Source organism: Elaeis guineensis, chromosome 1, assembly GCF_000442705.2.
Source record: "Elaeis guineensis isolate ETL-2024a chromosome 1, EG11, whole genome shotgun sequence".
NCBI lineage: Eukaryota > Viridiplantae > Streptophyta > Magnoliopsida > Arecales > Arecaceae > Elaeis > Elaeis guineensis.
This window is the reverse complement of record NC_025993.2, coordinates 145,918,095-145,938,899: the sequence shown is the minus strand read 5'-3', so window position 1 is coordinate 145,938,899 and position 20,805 is coordinate 145,918,095. Positions and strand designations below refer to the sequence as shown.

Genomic DNA, 20,805 nt, shown 5'->3' with positions numbered 1-20,805 from the left:
CTACTTTATTTGCCATCTGTTAACAAGTAAATCTTCCCAAATAACTCTCCCAAAATAAGCCTCATGAATGTCACCTCCATGCAACGACACCACTATATCATGTATTGCTATTTGTGGAGCTCAGCCACACAGTGAGGACTGCCTTGCTTGTAGAGGCAAAGAAACATTATGAGCAGCAAGAGAGGATGATCAGACTTGTGCTACCTACATCACTCTCATATAAAAAGCATGATGCTCAGGTGTTCTTGATAATACAGCAGAGTGCAACTAGAACATTTGCAAACAGAGTTGATCATTCCCAAAGTAGGTAATCATTTTTCCATTTCTTTTTCCTTCAGATAACAACAGAAGTAAGAGACTGATAATATTCAACAAGACTAGAATGGGACACTATGAGATCAACCATCATCATTTTCTTGCCACTACTGAAAAAGTAAACTACATCTTGCCCATAAACAAACAATTTGTTAAACATAATAAAATACAACCAATCAAAACACATTAAACAAAATGATCTTTTTTCATCAGTATCTGTTACATTGTTAGATCGCCTAGATGCCACTGAACTTGCTCATCTGCACATAAAAGATGGAAGAACGCCTGTTATTTCTTTTATTTTCCGATATGCCAACCATAGCAGTTGAAATTATCTACGAAGAATCTAACACATGTATCATATCAACAAGGTAAAACTCAACTATACAACACAAACAAGAATGAAGCTAGTCAGCCACGAAAGTTAAAAACTTTAAAGCATTAATTTTAGTAAGAACAGACTTCGGCAATTGCACTTTCTATCATAAGCATATTAAATGATGAAAAAACATAAGAATTAATCATTTCAATGAAGGTAACATATATGAAATAGAGCTCCAAGGAATGCAATCGCATTGGGGAGTTGTTCTCACAAATTAACTGATTTGAACAATTATATAAAGATTGATTCTGAAAAAGATGAACACCAAACTTGCTGATTTTTCAAGACCAATAAAGGTGTTAAAAAAGGGGAAAAGAAGAAGACAAAAGGAATAAACTACAGAGATAAACATGCAGAACTTGATTGCTTATTCTTGGTGGCTGATATTATGGTTCTTGGGTCTAACTTTAGCCTCCAAATTAATGAATTAGAAGCAAAATTGGTGCAATATCAAGGATAGTGAACCAAGTGGCAGCTCTACACCCCCACTTCATCAAGAAAAATAAGAATGCTGGCACTTCGTAATGCAATCAATATATCAAAGTTTCCACAATCCACACAAAGTTCAAGAAAACCAAGTCCTGGATATTATAGCCTATCATTCACATCAATGCTATGATAGGCAAATACTTACTAACATCATCTATATTGGAGATCACAATGTGCTCGTTGTTCAAACATGATATTTCCATAGTTTATATGCATATAAACTGTTTAGTTTACATGATGCAAAGTATCATTTGATATGATTCTCTCTCAATCCGTGACAGTGCAAAGAAACTTCTCATAGTTGATTTTTCAGAACATGTTCTATGAAAGCACATTATGGCCAAAAATAATCTAGGCTTTGTGAAAACTTATAAAATCTGACTCAGCTGCATAGCCTATCATGTTTCTAAACATAATCTGATGTAATCTGAAGTTCAGATGATGGTTTAAATTAAACATTTGTTTGAATATTTATGTTAAATTTACTTTTCTCTTTTTTATTTATTATATGCATTGTTTTAGGTTTTTAGTATCTTATGTCTGCTGCTCTTCTGAAAAAATAACTGAAAGGATGCATTTTCCATCGATGCTAAAATTGTGCTCACAATTCTGCAGATCTAGTTCTAGATTGCTTTGTACATTGAGGAAAATAAGATTAAATCGATTAGATTAAGGGTCTAAACTTGATTCTTGTTTCTTGAGGTTTAAATCACTTAAACAGCAAAAGGAGAGAAGTCAACCAATGATTTAGATATTATGGTGAAACTTTATGAAAAAACAATTTGTTATCCCTCTCATTGTATTTTATCTTCTCATTACTTTCCCTCTTACTCCAGTTCCTTTTTCTCTTTCACTTTAGAAACTGATCCAAACTCGCTATTAAAACCATCAGAAGCATTGATTTCATGACAGTTTCTCAGAAATTCAAGAATTCTAAGCACAATAATCTAATCCAATACACATTTTCAGAAATTGCTGAATTATATTTCCATCAACAGAAAGTCCCCCACTGCAACGGCTTTTCACCTATTTGAAACAAGTAAATTGATCTCCTTGATGTTCTGAAAGCATTTCAGGTACCCAGAATCCAGCGTCAAACATAAACAAGTGCATGGTGCCAAGACAGAAAGCATTTAGCAAATCAAAATTTGGAGAAAATATGTGCATATCAGGAATGGAGTAAGGACTATGTAACCAGTAAACAGCATGTGTTAGGATCGCTTGAACAAATGGCGCGACAACATCTCTGATAATCCCAAGGCAGAAAGGCTTTCGCATTCAAAAAGTTGTTGAAGTTTGGAGTCACATAAAATTATCATTGTGTTCATAGGGTCCTGATAAAAATTACATTAAACAAACAAACAATTGAAATTAAACCAAGAGTTATTGAAACCTGCTGGAGATCAAAAAAAAAAAAAAAAGGCAAAGAAAAATTTCTCAAAAGAAAAGACTAACCTCCAGCTGGTTATTTTTTATGTAATCCCAAACACGCCTCAAAGCCTCCGATTGAAGCATCTCCCTTTCACCAGTTCCAAAAAAATTAGCCAGTGCATCAGATATAACAACCGAATATTGATCAGCATCAGGTTCTGTTGCAGAAACCACTTCTGTAGCGGTAGTCTTTAACTTTTTAGAGTCTCGACCAGGATCTCCTGCAAAAGTTGAAACAGATCTGAGTATTAATCACCTGTGACATATTTGTACAACACAAACAAAAAGAAAAAGCCTTACTTGTAGATTCAAGTGGTATTATATGCTTAGCTAACAACTTATTCATCTTGAACATGTCAGTACAATCAGTCTCAAAAACCAAACGGAGTTCATCATTGCATATGATCTTCCTCTTGTTATTAGGATCTTGGAGATTATTCTTACGAATATATGCCCACAGCTGCTTCACAATCTGAAACAAGATACACGTGCACCTTTGATATCCTTAAACAAGTCCAAATATTGAGTATGGGTTTTCAAAAAATGAGCTTTGAAAAAGATGAACTTCTCGAAAGAAAATGTTCAGTCAGGAGAAAGAGGAACCTGAGTCCTTGCCATAGTCGGCTCACCAACGATGGCCTGCAGTTGAGGTGAAACACCGCAAACTTTGCTTAAACCCCCTGGTCCACCTCTTCGTTTAACTCCAGCAGGAGCACTGAAACATAAATCACAAATGGTTAACACATCAACATCAGACAACCAAGCAATGCCATTGATGTCTTCACAAAAGCCCTGTAGTTTAAGTGCATATTGGGTAAAAGGTATGCCTTTTTGTTGTTAGTAAATGAGTGGCCTTCGCCCATCTAACACCTTTTGCCTTTTTGGGTACGAACAAGAGATTGAGACTGATAAAATGACAGGAAGACAATGTAGTCAAATAAAATTACAAATGAAAGACTTCCACCCAGGGGGGAGGGAAAGGCGAATGCAAGATGAAAACAAGCTCTTCTTTCAAGGTTCCTCAAACCAACACTTCCAATCCAAACAAAAGAATGTATCCACAAAAACAAAATACTTTCACTACCAAGCTTGAAATTGTTAAAACCCTTTAGATTTACAAAATACTTCGACCTACCTGGTGGAAAAAGTATCTTCCTTAAAAGCATCACATCAGTGGCAGAAAAATCAGTTTGCATGCTCTACATGGAAGTTAAAACTGATGAAGAAATCTTGGACATTAAATTCAATACACAGAGGTAACTAGCATGTAACATCCAGTCACCTATACAAAAATGATATTTAAAAGAAAAATAGAAGTCCGAACAGTCAGAGGCTGAACCCACCACCCTACTGATTTTGCAGCCATGGCTGTAACCACGCAGCCCAAAATTGCTTCTAAATAGTTTTAGAGAGCTTATCAACTTTGTAGTTGGTCAAATGTATTAACATGCCCCTCTACCATTCACATCCTAATAAGAAACTTTAACGATACTTCACCCTCAAGACAGGTCTTTCACCCTGATTCACACCATCAGTAGGGAGTCTCTGGAGGCCAGTAACCCAATCAACATATTGCTTCACCACATCTATTGGGTGACACCAGATTGGAGTGACGGCAAGGAAAAACTCTTGTTTTCAAAAGATCACCATAAGATATTGATCCAATTCTTTCTCTTTAAATCTTCATTTTAAGCATCTACACACACACACACACACAAAAAGGAAAAAAAAAAGAAAAAAAGTGGAGGCGTAAATAATTATAATCATGACCCTCATCTTTACTTATAGAGAATTTACATTAGACGCTTTAATTTTGGACCACTAAAGTTTTCCTTGTTAGAGACATGACACGCAAACTGAATAACCATTGCGGATCAGTAGGTTGTGCAATGATAAGTATGATATTTGCTATAAGGGGAAGACATAAAGGCTTTAGATGGCATAAATCTTCGCAAATAGAAGAAAAAGGACAAGGACATTTTTATGCATGTTTTTGGAATTTCCTTTGTTCAGCAAGAAAAGAACTTATACATTTTTTGTCAATTGGTGATCTCAACAAGACTAGTTAATTTGTTTTAGTCAACTTTGAAATTCCTTTTAGAATTTCTATCAGTCTAAAAGATTTGCCCAACCATTTTCTTGGTTTACCATCCTAAAGCTTCTACCCTGAATTTTTTGGGCCGTCCATGCTGTTCTCCAATCCCTCAACACAATATCATCCCACATTTGAAGCCCTCTAATTTCTATTGCATGTATTATACCAGTCATGCGGTTTAATATTACCTAATTCTCTTGCAATGAAACTCATAAGGTTCTCTGAATGTATGAAGTTTAATTTTGTTCATGCTAATTTTAGCACACTTCTCCAAATCACTTTCCAACAACTCAAATTACAATATGTCCCCATTTTGTCATATAACATCTACATGGACACACCAATCGATATCCTATTCAGTTTGTTGACTTAAGATATTTACCTTTAAGTTGCAATTGCATAAATAACTTCAAGAGTACAAACCACTTCGTCCACCTTGCTTCAAATCAATTTTATGGTTAGAAGTGGATCAACATGTTCCTTTTGTTCAATCATCAGCGATACCAAGTCTAAATTTTTAGAATCTTGTTCGTGTCTTCATCAAACTCCCACTGCATTTTATTCCCCACCTAACACAGTAGGGTAACTCAAAGCCTCTGCAACTCTGCTACGAAGCACCAACTTCCAATGGCTATAATAGTCATCTCAAAATTAGTATTGTATGCGATCTTCCATCTCATTTTAGCAATTGATGTCATCAAAACATGTCTTACATTTTATCGCTTTAATTTTCAAATAACCCTCTCTCACGCATCTTTCATTTATTCACAAACCACCCTCTCAGCCATCCGGTTTCTTCTCACACTTCAAATTCTAAAAGGAGTATAAAGCGTCACCTAATCAAAGTGTTCATACGACAAGAAGGAACTCCCAAATCGAACTCTCCATTTTCCATATATTCCACAACTCCAAGGGTGCCAAATTTTGAGATGCAGTAAAATTCCTTTTTCTTCAACCAAACATGTGCATAAGCACTGGTCCACAAATAATGAAGAAGAATCATTTAATTATTCACCGTAAACCCAGGTTTAAAGTCTATAGTTTAATCCAACAAATATTATTTTAGATACAGAAATCCAAAATTTTACAACCACCAAATCTATACATTTTAACCATCTCCAGGTTGCGGAACTCCAAATGCAAAATGGTACCTCTTTTCAAAACACAAAGCATCAATCTTCCAAAATTCCAACTTCCCCGCCCAAACCTCGCATACCCACAACTCCAGTAAAAACCTATTTCCGTCTCATCAACCGCATATAACATACATTGTTTTTATTCAAAAAAAAAAAAAAAAGGACGCAACTTTACTTTAGGCACTAAAAAGCACGCAGCTTTCACACCAACCAAAACCCTAATTTCAAAATTGGGCAAGAAAGAAGCAAAAAGGAGTCACCTTTCTTTCTGGGAAGGCGCGGCATGCTCCGGGGCTGCCGGCACTGGCAGCAGCGGAGGCTGGTGCTGCTGCTGTTGTTGCAGCTGCTGATGCTGCTGCTGCCGGAGCTGCTGCTGGGCCGCCGCCGAGGCTGGGAGGGGCGCCGGGGGGTAGCGGAAGGAGAGCTCTGGGTGGTGGAGGAGCTGGGTGAAGGGGGAGGAGGAGGCCGGGGGCAGGGGCTGGAATTGGGGGCGGGGGTGGTGGAGGGGTTGGGCCTGGGGGTGGAATTGGTGGGGGGTTTGGAGAGCAAAACGGTCTTTGGGGGGGCCGAGGAGGAGGTCGATCTGGTCGCGGATGAAGCCGGCCTTGTGGGAGAGGTCGAGGCCGAGTTTGGCCTCCAACTCCCGGACGACGCCGTTAACGGAGGCGATGGCGTAGGGGCCCGACTGCCGGAGGAGAGACTCCACGCAGCTCGCTATCTCCTGGTCCGACACCATCGCCACCAACTAGCATCTAACGGAGATTTAACGGCGAAAAAAAAAAAGAGAGAGAAGGCAAAAAAAAAAAAAAAAAAAAAAATCAAATCCTTCGCCCTTCCCCTGCTCCCTCCGTCTGTCTCTCTCTCTCTCTCTCTCTCTCTTTCCCCAGTGTCTCTGTCCCTATCTCTGTCTCTCTCTCTTCTCTCTCTTAAATAAAATGGATTGACGGAAATGCCCTCGACGTCTATGGGCAATTACGAGGGGACGTACCTGCAATTCCGTCCCACAGGCCACCAGGATTCGGCTACTCTGCCGTGCGATTACCTCAGCGTCTCAACCGAGAAGCTTATGGAATTTATATTTCACTAGAGAATAAAAACCGGTCCTACTTTGACCATCCTGCTGTTGTATGCCTCAAAAAAAAAAAAAAAAAAGATAGGGAAGAAATAAAACAACTTTTTTTTGATAAAAAAAATAAAACAACTTTAATGTCATAGAAAGAAAGATATCAATTTAGATTAGTAAAACCTTACTTCAAAATAAAATTTAAAAAAATAAATTATGCATCATATCCTTAATATATCTAAATGATTGTATATAGTTCAACATTATGGAAGCAAATTAGATGTGGCCAAATTTTGATTAATGTAAAATCATTCCGCATCTAGTTGTTCAGTTATAATCATCCTTATTGACAGTTTTGAACTATCAAAATAAGTTGTTAAACATATCTAAAAACCATCCTATTATCTATTCTATTAATTTAAGAATTAAATAAAATTCTAAATTTAAACTTTTTGTTAATAATTAATAAATAAATAGATATGTGTAGACTAAAAGTGGTAGATTTATCATAACAAACAAATCATATTTTTTTAAAATAAAAAAAAAGTTGATTAGGAAGTCCTAAATAATTATTTATAATGAAATGTCATCGATATTGTACTTTCATAAATTTAATTTGAAAAATTTAGATATTTTATTGAATAAAAGCTGGTTTAATTAATAAGTAATGTTAAGAATACTTAGAAAAGAATTCATAAATGATCCCAATCATTAAAAATAATTAATAAGATCCATACATAGAGTAATGTAATTTATGCTGGTCTATGTCAGGACTCAAGAGTTCTATTGTTTGTTTGGGCTATATTAGCTGATTATCTTTTAGCTAACCCTTTTTTTTCCATATGTGATAAAATGAGGCTTGAAGGCAAGTACAACAATCATGGGAGACCTTCTTCTATAATATCTTGATTAGATATGAGAAGGCCTTTATAAATTAGACCACAATGCTTTCTAGGAAAGAAAAAAAAAGGAAATCTATTAAAGCCCACATATTTAATCACCGGGTGGTGAGCAAACTGTACAGGTTTTAGCACGAGGTGGGTGCCTGGTAGTTTTGACGTAAAAGGATGTCCCTTTCTGTCCGATTTGTCGTTTCTGATCTTGCTTTGCCTTTCTTGATAAGGAGGTCCCATGCTCCGTCCCCTAAGCTACTCCGCCGACGTGGAAGACTTGCGAAGCCTTCTTACGTAACTCCAGTTTGAGGTCTCCGTTAACATCCTGGACCTGCGAGTTCTCTGCATGCGCATTGGCCCTTCATGTCATGTTTCCCGTACAACTCGACCTAAAATGGTGATGATGACGGTGGATGTAATGGGCACGAAACGTGGTTATGACCCTTCTACGCGGTCTCTTGGATTAACAAGAACCGCACCCATTTTTCTCCCTCATGCCTTTTGTTTCTTTTATATTTCTGATGCCTTTTCTTGTCATTAGATGCATGGTACATCGATCCCTCTTTGGAATTCTAACTACAATTTGGAACAGAGAGCATGCTCAGAATAAATACCACAGAGCAGAGATAGAGTAAATTGGACGCTTGGGTGCAGCTAGGATCGTATCTATCGCTGGTCAAGGGCTCGTGATTCGATACATAAAATATAATTTTACCTTTCTAAAAAATCTCACATGAGAAAGATACGTAGGGCTAGTATTTTTTTTTTTTTTCTACGTGATAACCTAATCCTCAGTCAAATAAAAAATTTGTATATAGACGAGATATCAGTTTTCTTATTTTTTACTACAGATTAGTGTATGGATAGAAAAAATTTCATAGTTGTAAGGATGATTATTTACCTGACATATTATTGTTGTGATCAAAAATTCATGACTTGGTATATGACATATTGTCCATTTTAACTTACTGATTTCATGATTTTGTTCTTAGAAAATATCTCATTTGAAAAGAATGATTTCTTCTTGTATAAACCAAAATCTCTCTTAGCTCACAAGATTAACGATGCCTTCTATTCTACACTACAATAATATCAATAGATGATATTTTGTAAAAAAAGTTCATAGTCACATAAATCCTATTATGATTATCGGTCAAGAGATCATTAAATTTTGATTCAAAAATTCTTCTATCCAATTCGAATCACCGGACTAGCTCCCCACATTGCAGGTTAGAATAGAAACTTGGAAGTGATACATGTGCCGTATAGGCGTTCATATGTAAAATCATTCTGTTAGTTCTTAAACTCGTCTCGGCGGTGGCGGCGCAGCAACCAGTTCTAAGTTAACAAGATGACCCGCAATACTTTTATTCCAAGGGAGTCCCACGTAAAAATCCTCATGTCAATTTTGAAGTAGAATCAGCACATCAGCTGCCGAGACTAGTTGAAGGGTTGACACAAGGGGTTTTACATAGGACAGCCTAGAAAACCTCGATATCACTAAATTTTTGCATGACCAGGTGCTGGTGCTCATTAGTTCATCTCTTCATCAGGTGCACGAGGGAAGCCTTCATCTCCACCCTTCTACTTTTGTTTGTTTTGGATCATAAATTTCTCTAATTTTGGTGTTGTTGTTGAAAGAATGTTTTTGAGTTGGAACTCATTCAACTGAGCATCGTGTACCTGATGAAGCAATTCACGAGTTAGAAACACTTCTTTTTCCAGGCCTTGGAGTTCAAATACCATGACTGACTTTTGTTATTGCTTGTAAGGATTTCAACACCAGACACAGTCAACACCAGACACAGGCAAAATTTGAAGTATGTGGTCATAAGTCCTTTTACCAAGGCCTGAAGACCTGAAACTCTTGACAAAAATGTTAGTAGAGTGGTAGTAGAAACTCGACAAGGTGAAGCCTATAACAAGGTTAAAATGTTAAAAACCAAAGTTGGATTATCTACAGGATGGAAAAAATATTTCTCAAGCCATCAATAATACATCCCCAAATGCAAACCCTCACCAAAATAGTTGTTTACCATCATAATGGAAATGGTGGCCATTATCTGCCTAATTCGGATGGAATAGAATTATTATAGCTACTATAATGTTCGTTAGCACTAATAATAGAAACAAAGTAAAATAAGTTATTTCATCATACCTCGTTTCCCCATATAGATATTTGCTTTTTGAACAAAAATAAAATTTTTAGTTCAATATTTCAAGAGGAGTGGCATGAAATTCTCAAATAACGGTCTCTCATTTTCTGTTGCATGATGACAATTATAGTGGAGCAGCGGCCAAAATGATAACCACTGTAAAAATGCCTTCTGAAAGTAGAACAGTTTATCTCCAACACCACTAGAACAGCTACTGCAATGTCACAGTGGCCGTAATTAACAAACCATGTTCTCATGTAAAGACAAAATGGAGTTCGGTTGCAGTGCTTGAACTATTCATTTCTCACAGCCCTCTGCTGGCCTCGGAGTTCTTCTGGTTTCAGATATCTAGACTTTATTATTAAGATAGTGAGGACCAAAAGTAAATAAAAGATCTCAAGATAAGCCTGCCGCATCCATTGCCGATTTGCATCACGTAACAGAAGGCATTGCTCTCCCTGATGTAAATCAAGAATCTAATATGCTCGGCGAGACCTGTTAATATTTTGTGGCTCATGTTCATATCCGACCATTTTCTGAATCACAGAAAAGGAAAAACCAAACAAACGAATACCCATTTATGCCCAAGATTATGCTGAAGAAGCTCACCGGATAAAGCCATGGGATCCTTGCTGTGAACAATAAATTATCAGACCTTCCAGCTTGTCAAAAAGCACATTCACATGAAAATCATAATTTGCAATATAGCGCTTTCTACTTGATAAATCAACTTCTAAACAAGAGAGACATCCCATGTTGCAGTTGATTGCAGAATGCAACAGGTTCATAGGTATCATAACCTGTCAGCCATGGTCTAAAGACATGCGTATAAAGTAAACACCTGCTCAAAATGCTGCAAACCTGTCCCACTAATTCCGGTCTTGATGTAGCCCAGAAGTGCCATATTGTCCGGTATGGGAGTCCAGACTAGAACTAAGGGATTTACAATTTTATCTCGTCCATAGGTTAAATCGGTCCACCGAAAACTGGCCTCATATACGTGTCATCAAATCTCCTCCAGTAGGCATGTATGGTGTGGACAGGCCTTTCAAGCAGCAGTGATAACCTGTCCTTGGCTTGGAGAATAGCAGTGGAAGCAGAACCTTCAAGCGAGAGCAAGGGGAGGGTGACATCATCATTTGTGGAGTCATTGTCTGGCCGGTTATTTTCTCGTGCACGATGAGGTAGCAGGATGCCTATGAGCGGTTTTGTCAGACAACCAAACACCTGAAAGGCATGCAGCACTTTAACTATATGATCTACGACAAAAACAAATAAAAAGGATGCCGATAAAACCCAAATTAATCAACTGCAGGAAGCAAAATCAAAGAGGTTTATGTTGTCTATGCAAGAAACGCTGCTATCCAACTTCAAAGAGTAGTCATTTGTAAACACTGGTTTGTTGCAGGAGGCTGATGCTACCTTCATAAGTTCATCAACAGTCAGAAAGTCTCTAGCAATCACTAAACTTTCAGTTCAGTTCCCTAAACAAACAATGGTTTCTTTCATCTTCTCGGTCCACTCCATGGCATGAATTTGAGCAGCTAACAATGACCCTTCAACTCATCATTCAGGAAGACTTGCATGGCTATTTGGTTTTACTTAATCTATGCCTTCAGGCCTCACTTCAATCAAAGAAAAAGAAAAGATACTTGGGGCCAGCTTGTCTGATAAAGCCAGGGATGGTGCAAGAAAAAACAGGATTTAAAACAACCGGCATGAACGTGAGTTCACGTGACAAGCTCTTGATACAAAAACTGGCAAATGAATGTCCTAGTTGGCCCTAATGTAGGAAAGTGGCTTCATTATGTTTAAGGGTGAAAGAAAATGACGGGAGAACTTACATGACAGTCAGGATGGAAACCATGGGGGGGGGGGGGGGGGAAGGGGTTTAAGCTGACAAAGGTACCATCCCCTGAAAGAATATAATACAAGGGAGATTTGGTGCTGTTGCTCCTAGATTGATTTTGATGATTACAAAGCAGATTGAAGGGATACAAATAATTGTAAAATGAAAAAATCCTTACGCTCTTCAAGGGCAAAATCATAATTTCATTAAAATCCTGATTTGATAGTACCATTTGGTAGAACAAATGATTTGAAATCTATTGGTGAAAATTTCATTGTGTTTGGACTTATATTTTTGAAGTTATGAAGGTTTGAAGTGCATGAGTCGACTCATGAGTCAACTCATGGCACTGTGAGCTGATTGGCACGCAAAAATTCTCCTTGGCACGCTAGTTTTCTGGCTTGGCACGACCTGTGAGTCGACTCATGAGTCGACCCACAAGGCATGAGTCGACTCATGAGTCGACCCCTGCTAATTTGAGCCAAGAATTTCCAGAAACGCATTCTCTGATTTTTGCAACAGAGGTCGACTCATGAGTCGACCCCTGAAGCATGAGTCGACTCATGAGTCGATCCCTGCGACGGGAAATATCAGCAACGGCTATTTTTTTGCCCGTTTTAATTGCCATTTATGCTTCCTAAAAATCCTCTAACGGCTCTTTATCTACCTAAATTGTTTTCTCTTGCTTCTAATGCTACAAAATGCTTTAAATGGTGAAAGAAATTGCAGATTAAATAGCGGATCAAACGTGAAATCAAAAGAAGAGAAGATAGAAGAAAGGATCCGAAATTTGCAAGAAAAAGTCTGAGATCAACGAAAAATCCAAAAAGAAAAAGAGAGAGGATCCACAATATACCAGAGAGATTGTGAAAGAGAAAAGCAAGATCTTTCAAGGAGAGAATTCTTCACGCCTATTGTTTCAACCTTGATCTAGAGATCGTTCAAAGCTTTCAAGAGATCTTCAATCAACAATCAATCTCTTCTCAAGCATTCAAGCGTTCATCCACTTTGAGAAAATCCGAAAAAGGGGTTCTTCATTTGAGTAAAGCTTTTATTGTTATATTCGCTCATTTAAAGGAGCTGTTATTGTATTAATTTGTGCTCTAAATTTTCTAACTCTTTGTGAGTTTTTGTTCTTGTTTTTGGAGGATTTTCAAAACAAGGAAAGGTTGATCCGAACCTGAAATCGGAGTGTTTTGGGTTTACTTGTACCCGGAAACAAGTGATCTAGCTTGGGATAGCTAGTGTCGGAGTTTCCGACGTTTTGTATTCGGGTTGAATACAAAGGATAGTGGATTGAAATTCCCAAGTAGGATCTTGGAGAGTGGATGTAGGTGCAAGGTTAGCACCGAACCACTATAAATCCTTGTGTTTGTGGTGTGCTTTATCTCTTCACTTTATTTCTTTATTATATTCTTGCATTCCTGCCTTAGGGAATTAATATTGAATTAAAGTCTTTGTTTTGTTCTTCATAAGTAATCTGTTGGGCTTAAAATTTTTAGAAACCCAATTCACCCCCCCTCTTGGGTTGCATAGCTGGCAACAAGTGGTATCAGAGCCGGTGCTCTAGCCCTTCTTTGATCTAACAATCAAAGAGCCAAAGATCTATGGCAACCCATGTTGGAACTTCTCTAGCCGAGGGGCAATCAACAAACCGACCTCCACTTTTCAATGGGTCTAATTACACCTATTGGAAAGCTCGGATGAAGATTTTCATACAAGCACTCGACTATGATATGTGGAGTATCATAGTGAATGGTCCTCACACACCCACCAAGATTATAGATGGTGAGGAGTCAACCAAACCCGAGAAAGAATGGGATGAGGTTGACAAGAAATTGGCACAATTAAATGCCAAAGCCATGAATGTTCTTTATTGTGCACTAGATGCAAGTGAATTTAATCGCATTTCTACTTGTGCATCTGCTAAAGAAATATGGAATAGGTTAGAAGTCACCCATGAGGGAACAAATCAAGTAAAAGAGTCTAAAATAAACATGCTTGTACATAAATATGAATTGTTCAAAATAGAGCATGATGAGTCCATAACTGCTATGTTTACTCGTTTTACTGATATAATCAATGGTTTAAAGAGTCTTGGCAAATCTTATACTAACAGTGAACTTGTAAGGAAGATTCTCAGGTCACTGCCAAGAACTTGGGAAGCCAAGGTGACTGCCATCCAAGAAGCAAAGGACTTGAACACTCTACCTCTAGAAGAGCTTCTTGGATCCTTGATGACTCATGAACTTAGCATGAAGCAACATCAAGAGGATGAAGTCAAAAAGAAAAGAACCATTGCCCTCAAATCCACAACTTCGCCTGATTATGAAACGGATGACTCTGAAGATGAAGATCAGGATGAAGAGATGGCTCTCATCACCCGAAAATTTAAGAAGTTTCTAAGAAAAAGGAAACAGGGGATGAGAAAGAAATTCACAAAAGGGGATCAAAGCAAAGAAAAGGAGAAAGATCAACCCCCTATATGCTACGAGTGCAAGAAGCCAGGACATTTCAGATCCGAATGTCCACAATTGAAGAAAGGTCCAAAGAAGTTCAGAAAGAAGGCAATGATGGCGACCTGGAGTGCGAGTGATGACTCAAGCTCCGACGAGGAAACCTCAACAGAACAAGCCAACCTGTGCCTGATGGCACATGAAAATGAGGTAACTTCTGAATCCACTAGTGAATTTACTTTTGAAGAATTGCATGAAGCATTCTATGATTCAATTGATGAATTAAAGAAACTAGGGAAGAAAAACAAAGAGCTGAAATTGGAAAATCAGTCCTTAGTGAAACAAGCTGAAAATCTTTCAATTGAAAAATTCACCTTGATTCAAGAAAATCAAAACTTAAAGGATGAAATGAACAAGCTGAAATCTATAGTAGATAAGTTCACCTTAAGTTCAAACAAACTAAATATGATCCTTGAAAATCAGAAAGCTATATATGATAAGGCTGGACTTGGTTATAAACCCCTGAAGAAACAAAAATTTCTGAAGGATATTTATGTAAATTATTCAAGTAACAAGTCTACAAATATTACTTGTTTTAAATGTGGAAGAATAGGACATAAATCATACACATGTCTTATTAACAAATATGCAAACACAAAGAAAATATGGGTTCCAAAAGAACCATTCTGACTAACCTGAAAGGACCCAAGAAAGCTTGGGTACCTAAGACAGAAACGTGACCTTTGCTTGCAGGTGTGTCTAGCATCCCAAGAAGGAAACAGGAAATGGTATCTTGACAGCGGATGCTCGAGACACATGACTGGTGATGAATCACAATTCATCACTCTTGATGCTAAGGATGGAGGGATGGTCACCTTTGGAGATAATGGCAAAGGAAAGATCATCGGGATAGGTAACATTGGTATCACTCCCTCCAAATACATTGAGAATGTTTTATTAGTTAAAGGTTTAAAGCATAACTTACTTAGCATTAGTCAATTCTGTGATAAAGGATATAAAGTAAGTTTTGAATCATCTGTTTGCATTGTGATGAGTCCTATTAACGATGGCATTAAATTTATAGGACATAGGCATGGCAATGTTTATATGGTAGACTTGAATGATTTAACTAAATTAGACATGCAATGCCTAGTTTCCTTAAGTGCTAAAATAAATGAGACTAGTTGGCTGTGGCATCGTAGACTTGCACACATTAGCATGCATTCTCTCTCAAAATTAATTAAAAAGGATTTAGTTCTCGGTTTGCCAAAACTGAATTTTGAAAAGGATAGAATTTGTGATGCATGCCAATTAGGTAAACAAACTAGAGTATCATTTAAATCCAAAAACACTGTTTCAACTTCTAGACCTTTAGAGCTCTTACATATGGATTTATTTGGACCAACAGAACCACTAGTCTAGGAGGAAAACGATATGGTTTGTAATAATAGATGATTACTCTCGTTTTACTTGGGTTTTCTTTTTAGCTCACAAAAATGAAACTTTTCATATTTTCACTAAATTTCATCGAAAAGTCACTAATGAAAAAGGGTTTTCAATTCAAAATATTAGAAGTGATCATGGAACTGAATTTGAAAATCATGACTTTGAAAATTTTTGTGATGAAAATGGAATTGGCCATAACTTCTCTGCTCCTAGGACACCCCAACAGAATGGGGTAGTAGAAAGGAAAAACAGAACCTTAGAAGAAATGGCCCGTACCATGCTTTGTGAAAGCAACCTTCCAAGATATTTTTGGGCAGAAGCTATTAACACAGCATGTTACATTTTAAATCGTGCTTTAATTAGATAATTTTTAAAGAAAACCCCCTATGAACTTTGGAAAGGAAGAAAACCAAATATTGCATATTTTCATGTTTTTGGTTGCCGATGTTTTGTATTAAATAATGGCAAAGAAAAACTTGGTAAATTTGATGCAAAATCAGATGAAGCAATCTTTCTAGGTTACTCCTCCACTAGTAAAACATTTAGAGTGTTCAACAAAAGAACTTTAGTAGTTGAGGAGTCCATACATGTTGTCTTTGATGAATCTAACGATCTTCCTTCAAGGAAGAATGAGGGTGTTGATGATGCAGATCCACTAATAGAAGGTATAAAGGAGATCACTCTGAAAGATTCAGTAACTCCAGAAGACAAGGATCAAGAAGACGAACAAAATGAGAAAGGTGAAGAAATTCAAGAACAACCTCAAGGTACAAATGACCTACCCAAGGAATGGAGGTATGTTCACAACCACCCTAAGAAGTTAATAATTGGTGATCCTATGCATGGGGTAAAAACCCGTTCTTCACTTAGAGATGTACTTAATCATTGTGCATTTGTATCTCAACTTGAACCTAAAACTTTTGAAGAAGCTGAAAATGATCATAACTGGATTAATGCTATGCAAGAAGAACTTAATCAATTTAAAAGAAATAATGTTTGGACCTTAGTAACAAGACCTAAAGATTATTCAATAATAGGCACAAAATGGGTCTTTAGAAACAAATTAGATGAGCATGGAAATGTAATTAGAAATAAAGCAAGACTGGTTGCTAAGGGATATAATCAAGAAGAAGGAATTGATTTTGATGAAACCTTTGCACCTGTTGCTAGATTAGAAGCCATTAGACTTCTACTTGCTTATGCTTGCTTTATGAAATTCAAACTATTTCAAATAGATGTTAAAAGTGCATTTTTAAATGGATATATCTCTGAAGAAGTATATGTAGAACAACCCCCTGGATTTGAAAATCATGCTTTTCCCAATCATGTCTTTAGATTAAATAAAGCTTTATATGGTCTAAAACAAGCACCTAGAGCATGGTATGAAAGGCTAAGCAAATTTCTACTAAATAATGGTTTCTCAAGAGGCAATGTAATACAATCCTATTCATTAAAAGAAACCAAAATGATATGCTAATTATACAAATTTATGTTGATGACATAATTTTTGGGTCTACTAATGAATCCCTTTGTCAAGACTTTGCTAAGCTTATGCAGGGAGAGTTCGAGATGAGCATGATGGGAGAACTCACCTTCTTCCTCGGACTCCAAATCAAACAATCAAAAGAGGAAATCTCCATCACCCAAAGCAAGTACACCAAGGAACTACTCAAAAGATTTGGAATGGAGAACTGCAAACCAATTGGCACACCAATGAGTCCCTAAGTAAGCTTGACAAGGATGATGAAGGTAAAAGCGTAGACTTAAAATACTACAGAGGTATAATTGGCTCATTATTGTATTTAACTGCAAGTAGGCCTGATATCATGTTTAGTGTTTGCTTATGTGCAAGATATCAATCTAATCCTAAGGAATCTCATTTGAATGCTGTTAAAAGAATCCTTAGATACTTAAATGGTACACAAACTATAGGGTTATGGTACTCTAAGGACTCACAAATTAATTTGTTAGGATATTCTGATGCTGATTTTGCTGAATGTAAATTAGATAGAAAAAGCACAAGTGAAACTTGCCAATTTTTTGGAGTAAACCTAATCTCATGGTTTAGCAAGAAACAAAATTCGGTGGCACTGTCTACGGCTGAGGCCGAATACATTGCAGCCGGAAGTTGTTGTGCTCAAATTTTGTGGATTAAGCAACAACTCGAAGATTTTGGAATCAAACTTAATGAAACACCAATAAGATGTGATAATACAAGTGCCATAATCTATCTAAAAATCCAATTCAACACTCAAGATCTAAACATATTGAAATAAGACATCATTTTATAAGAGAACATGTTCAAAACAAAAATGTAATTCTTGAATATGTTTGCACTGAAAATCAATTAGCCGATATCTTTATAAAGGCCCTTAGTGAGGATAGATTCTGTGAAATTAGGAGAAATCTAAGAATTCTAAATCCATTTGTCTGAAATTTCTCAATTTCCAAAGAATAGATGTCAAAAACTCTTAGAGCTCAATTTTCAACATCTATCCTGGTCTCAAAAGCTCAGATTTATCACTCTAAAAATTTATCATTGAGCAAAATTCCTTCTCCCAAAATTTTGAATTTTTTCTGGAATTTATTTATATTTTTTCTGAATTTCTGAACTTCATGAGTCGACCCCCATGAGTCGACTCAATGGCAAACTTGTAAATCCCACCAACTTTCAACGGGTTCATTATTTTTATAAGGGTTACTGCTTGTGAGACGACTCATCTTCCCATCGTTCTTCTTCCAAAAGCCGTCTTCTCCAATTCTTCTTGCTCCAAATCCAAGGATCAATTCTGAGGTAATTCTCCCTCCTCCTCTCCACCAAAAATCGCCTCCTTCAAAAGGATTTTCTGTGCTTTCTCGCTTTGCTTGGCGTGGTTTGAACGTGCCCTAGCACTTCACCAAACTTCCAAAATCCACTTCTTTTCTCCACTAAAATTCCTCTTTACTCTCTTGTGATCTCTCCTCCACTCAATTCAAGTCTTCTTGTCTGCTACTTTATTGGATATGGCTCCAAAGATGAAACTTCCCCAAAGAAGAAAATCAATCCGTGAGCCTGAGGAAATTGTCCGAAAGAAAAGGCATGCTCAGTCTTCCAGTGTTCCCGATCCAGTTTCAGTACCTGCTCAAGGTCTCTCTCAATCCTCCATAAGCCCCAGTGTAAATCCTCTTTCTGATAGAAAAGTAGAAATCGGGAAAAATATAGATTTTCGGTTCTTTGAGAAAGAAGGCTTTACTTTTGCAAGTAAGATCAAAAATCAAGGATGGAAACTTTATTGCTCTCTTAAGGAAGTCACCTATGTTGATCTAGTTAGAGAGTTCTACCAGAACCTACATTATGGAAACGGGTCAGTGACTTCAACTGTAAAGGGGATTGACATATGCTTGGATTCTAGGATATTGGGAGAAATACTTCAGTTGCCTAGTGAAGGATATTTATATATGGAACTCCCAATTAAAGAAGAAGGGATCAGAATTATCTTAGGAGAAGCTTTTTCAGGAAATTTAAACAAATTGGAAGCAAAGCTATTATCCATTGAGATGAGGGTCTTGCATCAGATTGTGACAAAACTCTTCTTTCCTAGGAGTGGTAGGCATGATCTACTATCTGGCAGAGATGTTTGTGTCATGTTTCATATCATCACTCAGACCCCCCTAAACCTCCCTGCACTTATGATAGAGGCCATGAGAGAAACTTTGAACAGATCCAAGGCACACTTGCCTTATGGTATGGCCCTTACTAGAGTATTTAGGAGGTTTGGAGTTAGTTGTGAGGGGGAGGCTGCTACCAAGCTCTCACATGTGGACACTTTCAACCAACACAGCCTACACCGAATGGGAATTACAAAGACTGTTGGTGGTTGGATCAAGGGCTCTGAAGAAAGAACTGAGGAGAGAGTTGAGGAAAGAGCTGAAGACAGAACTGAAGGCAGAGTAGAAGAAGAAGGTCCATCTTCTCCTATACATGACTTCAGGGAAGCTTCACCAGATACCCAGTTCATTCCTGATACTGAGGCTGGCCCTTCTGAGTTTACTAGGATGCCCACACCAGTGTATCAGCCAGAGAGCAGAGCACCTCATTCAGAGTTCAGACTGGCTGACGATCAGATCGAGCATATTTCACAGCGTGTGGCTTCTTTGCTGTCTAGCTAGTGGAGTAGTACTTCTTTTGCACCTGGAGCTACCTCTTCTGATCAGACCATTACTCCCCACATCTCCACTGTGTTTCAGATGATTTCAGATCAGTTCGTCAGGATACAGCAGCTTGAGGACACAGTCTGGAGACTGACTGGCAGAGTTCTTGACTTGCAGGGGCAAGTCCTTGCATTGGCCCATCCCCAGCCACAGGAGTCTACTATTGAGGTCACAGACCTCACTGCAGAGGCTGGCAGGCTCAGAGGAGCACTAGAAGGTGGATATGAATTACTGAGGAAAGAGATCCGAGGATCGAGTGAGCATGCTACGACCCAGTTCACTGCTCTACTTCAATCTGTTTCTAGAGCACTGAACGTACTTGATTCTATCAGACTCACCCTTTCTGTTCAATCCCTAGCATCTCAGCGTTCTCAGCCACCCAGTTCATCTCGCTCTCCTGCTCGTGGCAAAGGCAGACGGGGTAGAGGACGCACTTCTGATCCATCATCTCCTCACCCTATATCTGATGACTCCGATCATTGACTTATCTTGATCTTTACTAGGTCCTAGGAGTTGGTATCTTGTTCTAGGATCTATACCTTGGGGCCATGTATTGACAATTAGCTGGTTGAATTTTATTGAAACAATTATGATATTAATGGAATCATCTTTTACCTATATTTCTACCTCTTTGTAATGATCATATTTTGATTATATATTTTCTTCTTGTTGAAATATTGTCTTCTCCTTGTTGTTGTTTGCTGTTGATAATTGCTATATTAAGGGGGAGCAAACATCTGTAAAAAAAAAAAACTCTAAAGAGGAAGAAAATAAAGAATATTTCAGAAAAAGAAAAGGAAGAGTTAACTATGTTTGATGATGTCAAAAAGGGGGAGAAATTAAACAAAAACAAAAATTGAAATTAGACAAAAAGCAAAATCCTAAATTATGAGAAAAAAGGGA

At 37.5% G+C, this 20,805-nt stretch overlaps 1 protein-coding gene across 1 annotated transcript; it reads right to left on the bottom strand.

Moving 5' to 3' along the window:
• Positions 1-295: 295 nt before the first annotated feature.
• LOC105038945 (uncharacterized) lies at positions 296-6,677 on the bottom strand. Its single transcript, XM_010914880.4, has 6 exons — positions 6,109-6,677; positions 3,221-3,332; positions 2,918-3,089; positions 2,642-2,838; positions 2,382-2,520; positions 296-575 (listed from the first exon to the last, which is right to left on the bottom strand). The coding sequence occupies exons 1-5, from the start codon at positions 6,582-6,584 to the stop codon at positions 2,398-2,400; spliced, it is 1,080 nt and encodes a 359-aa protein (XP_010913182.1). The 5' UTR covers positions 6,585-6,677; the 3' UTR covers positions 296-575; positions 2,382-2,397.
• Between the last annotated feature and the right edge of the window lie 14,128 nt (positions 6,678-20,805).

Excerpts from the sequence above, each read along its gene's own strand:
- LOC105038945 (XM_010914880.4), bottom strand. The coding sequence starts at position 6,584 with ATGGTGTCGGACCAGGAGATAGCGAGCTGCGTGGAGTCTCTCCTCCGG. Across the intron at positions 3,090-3,220 it reads CGACTATGGCAAGGACTCAG|ATTGTGAAGCAGCTGTGGGC; the intron begins GTTCCTCTTTCT and ends ATCTTGTTTCAG. Across the intron at positions 2,839-2,917 it reads AATACCACTTGAATCTACAA|GAGATCCTGGTCGAGACTCT; the intron begins GTAAGGCTTTTT and ends CAACTTTTGCAG.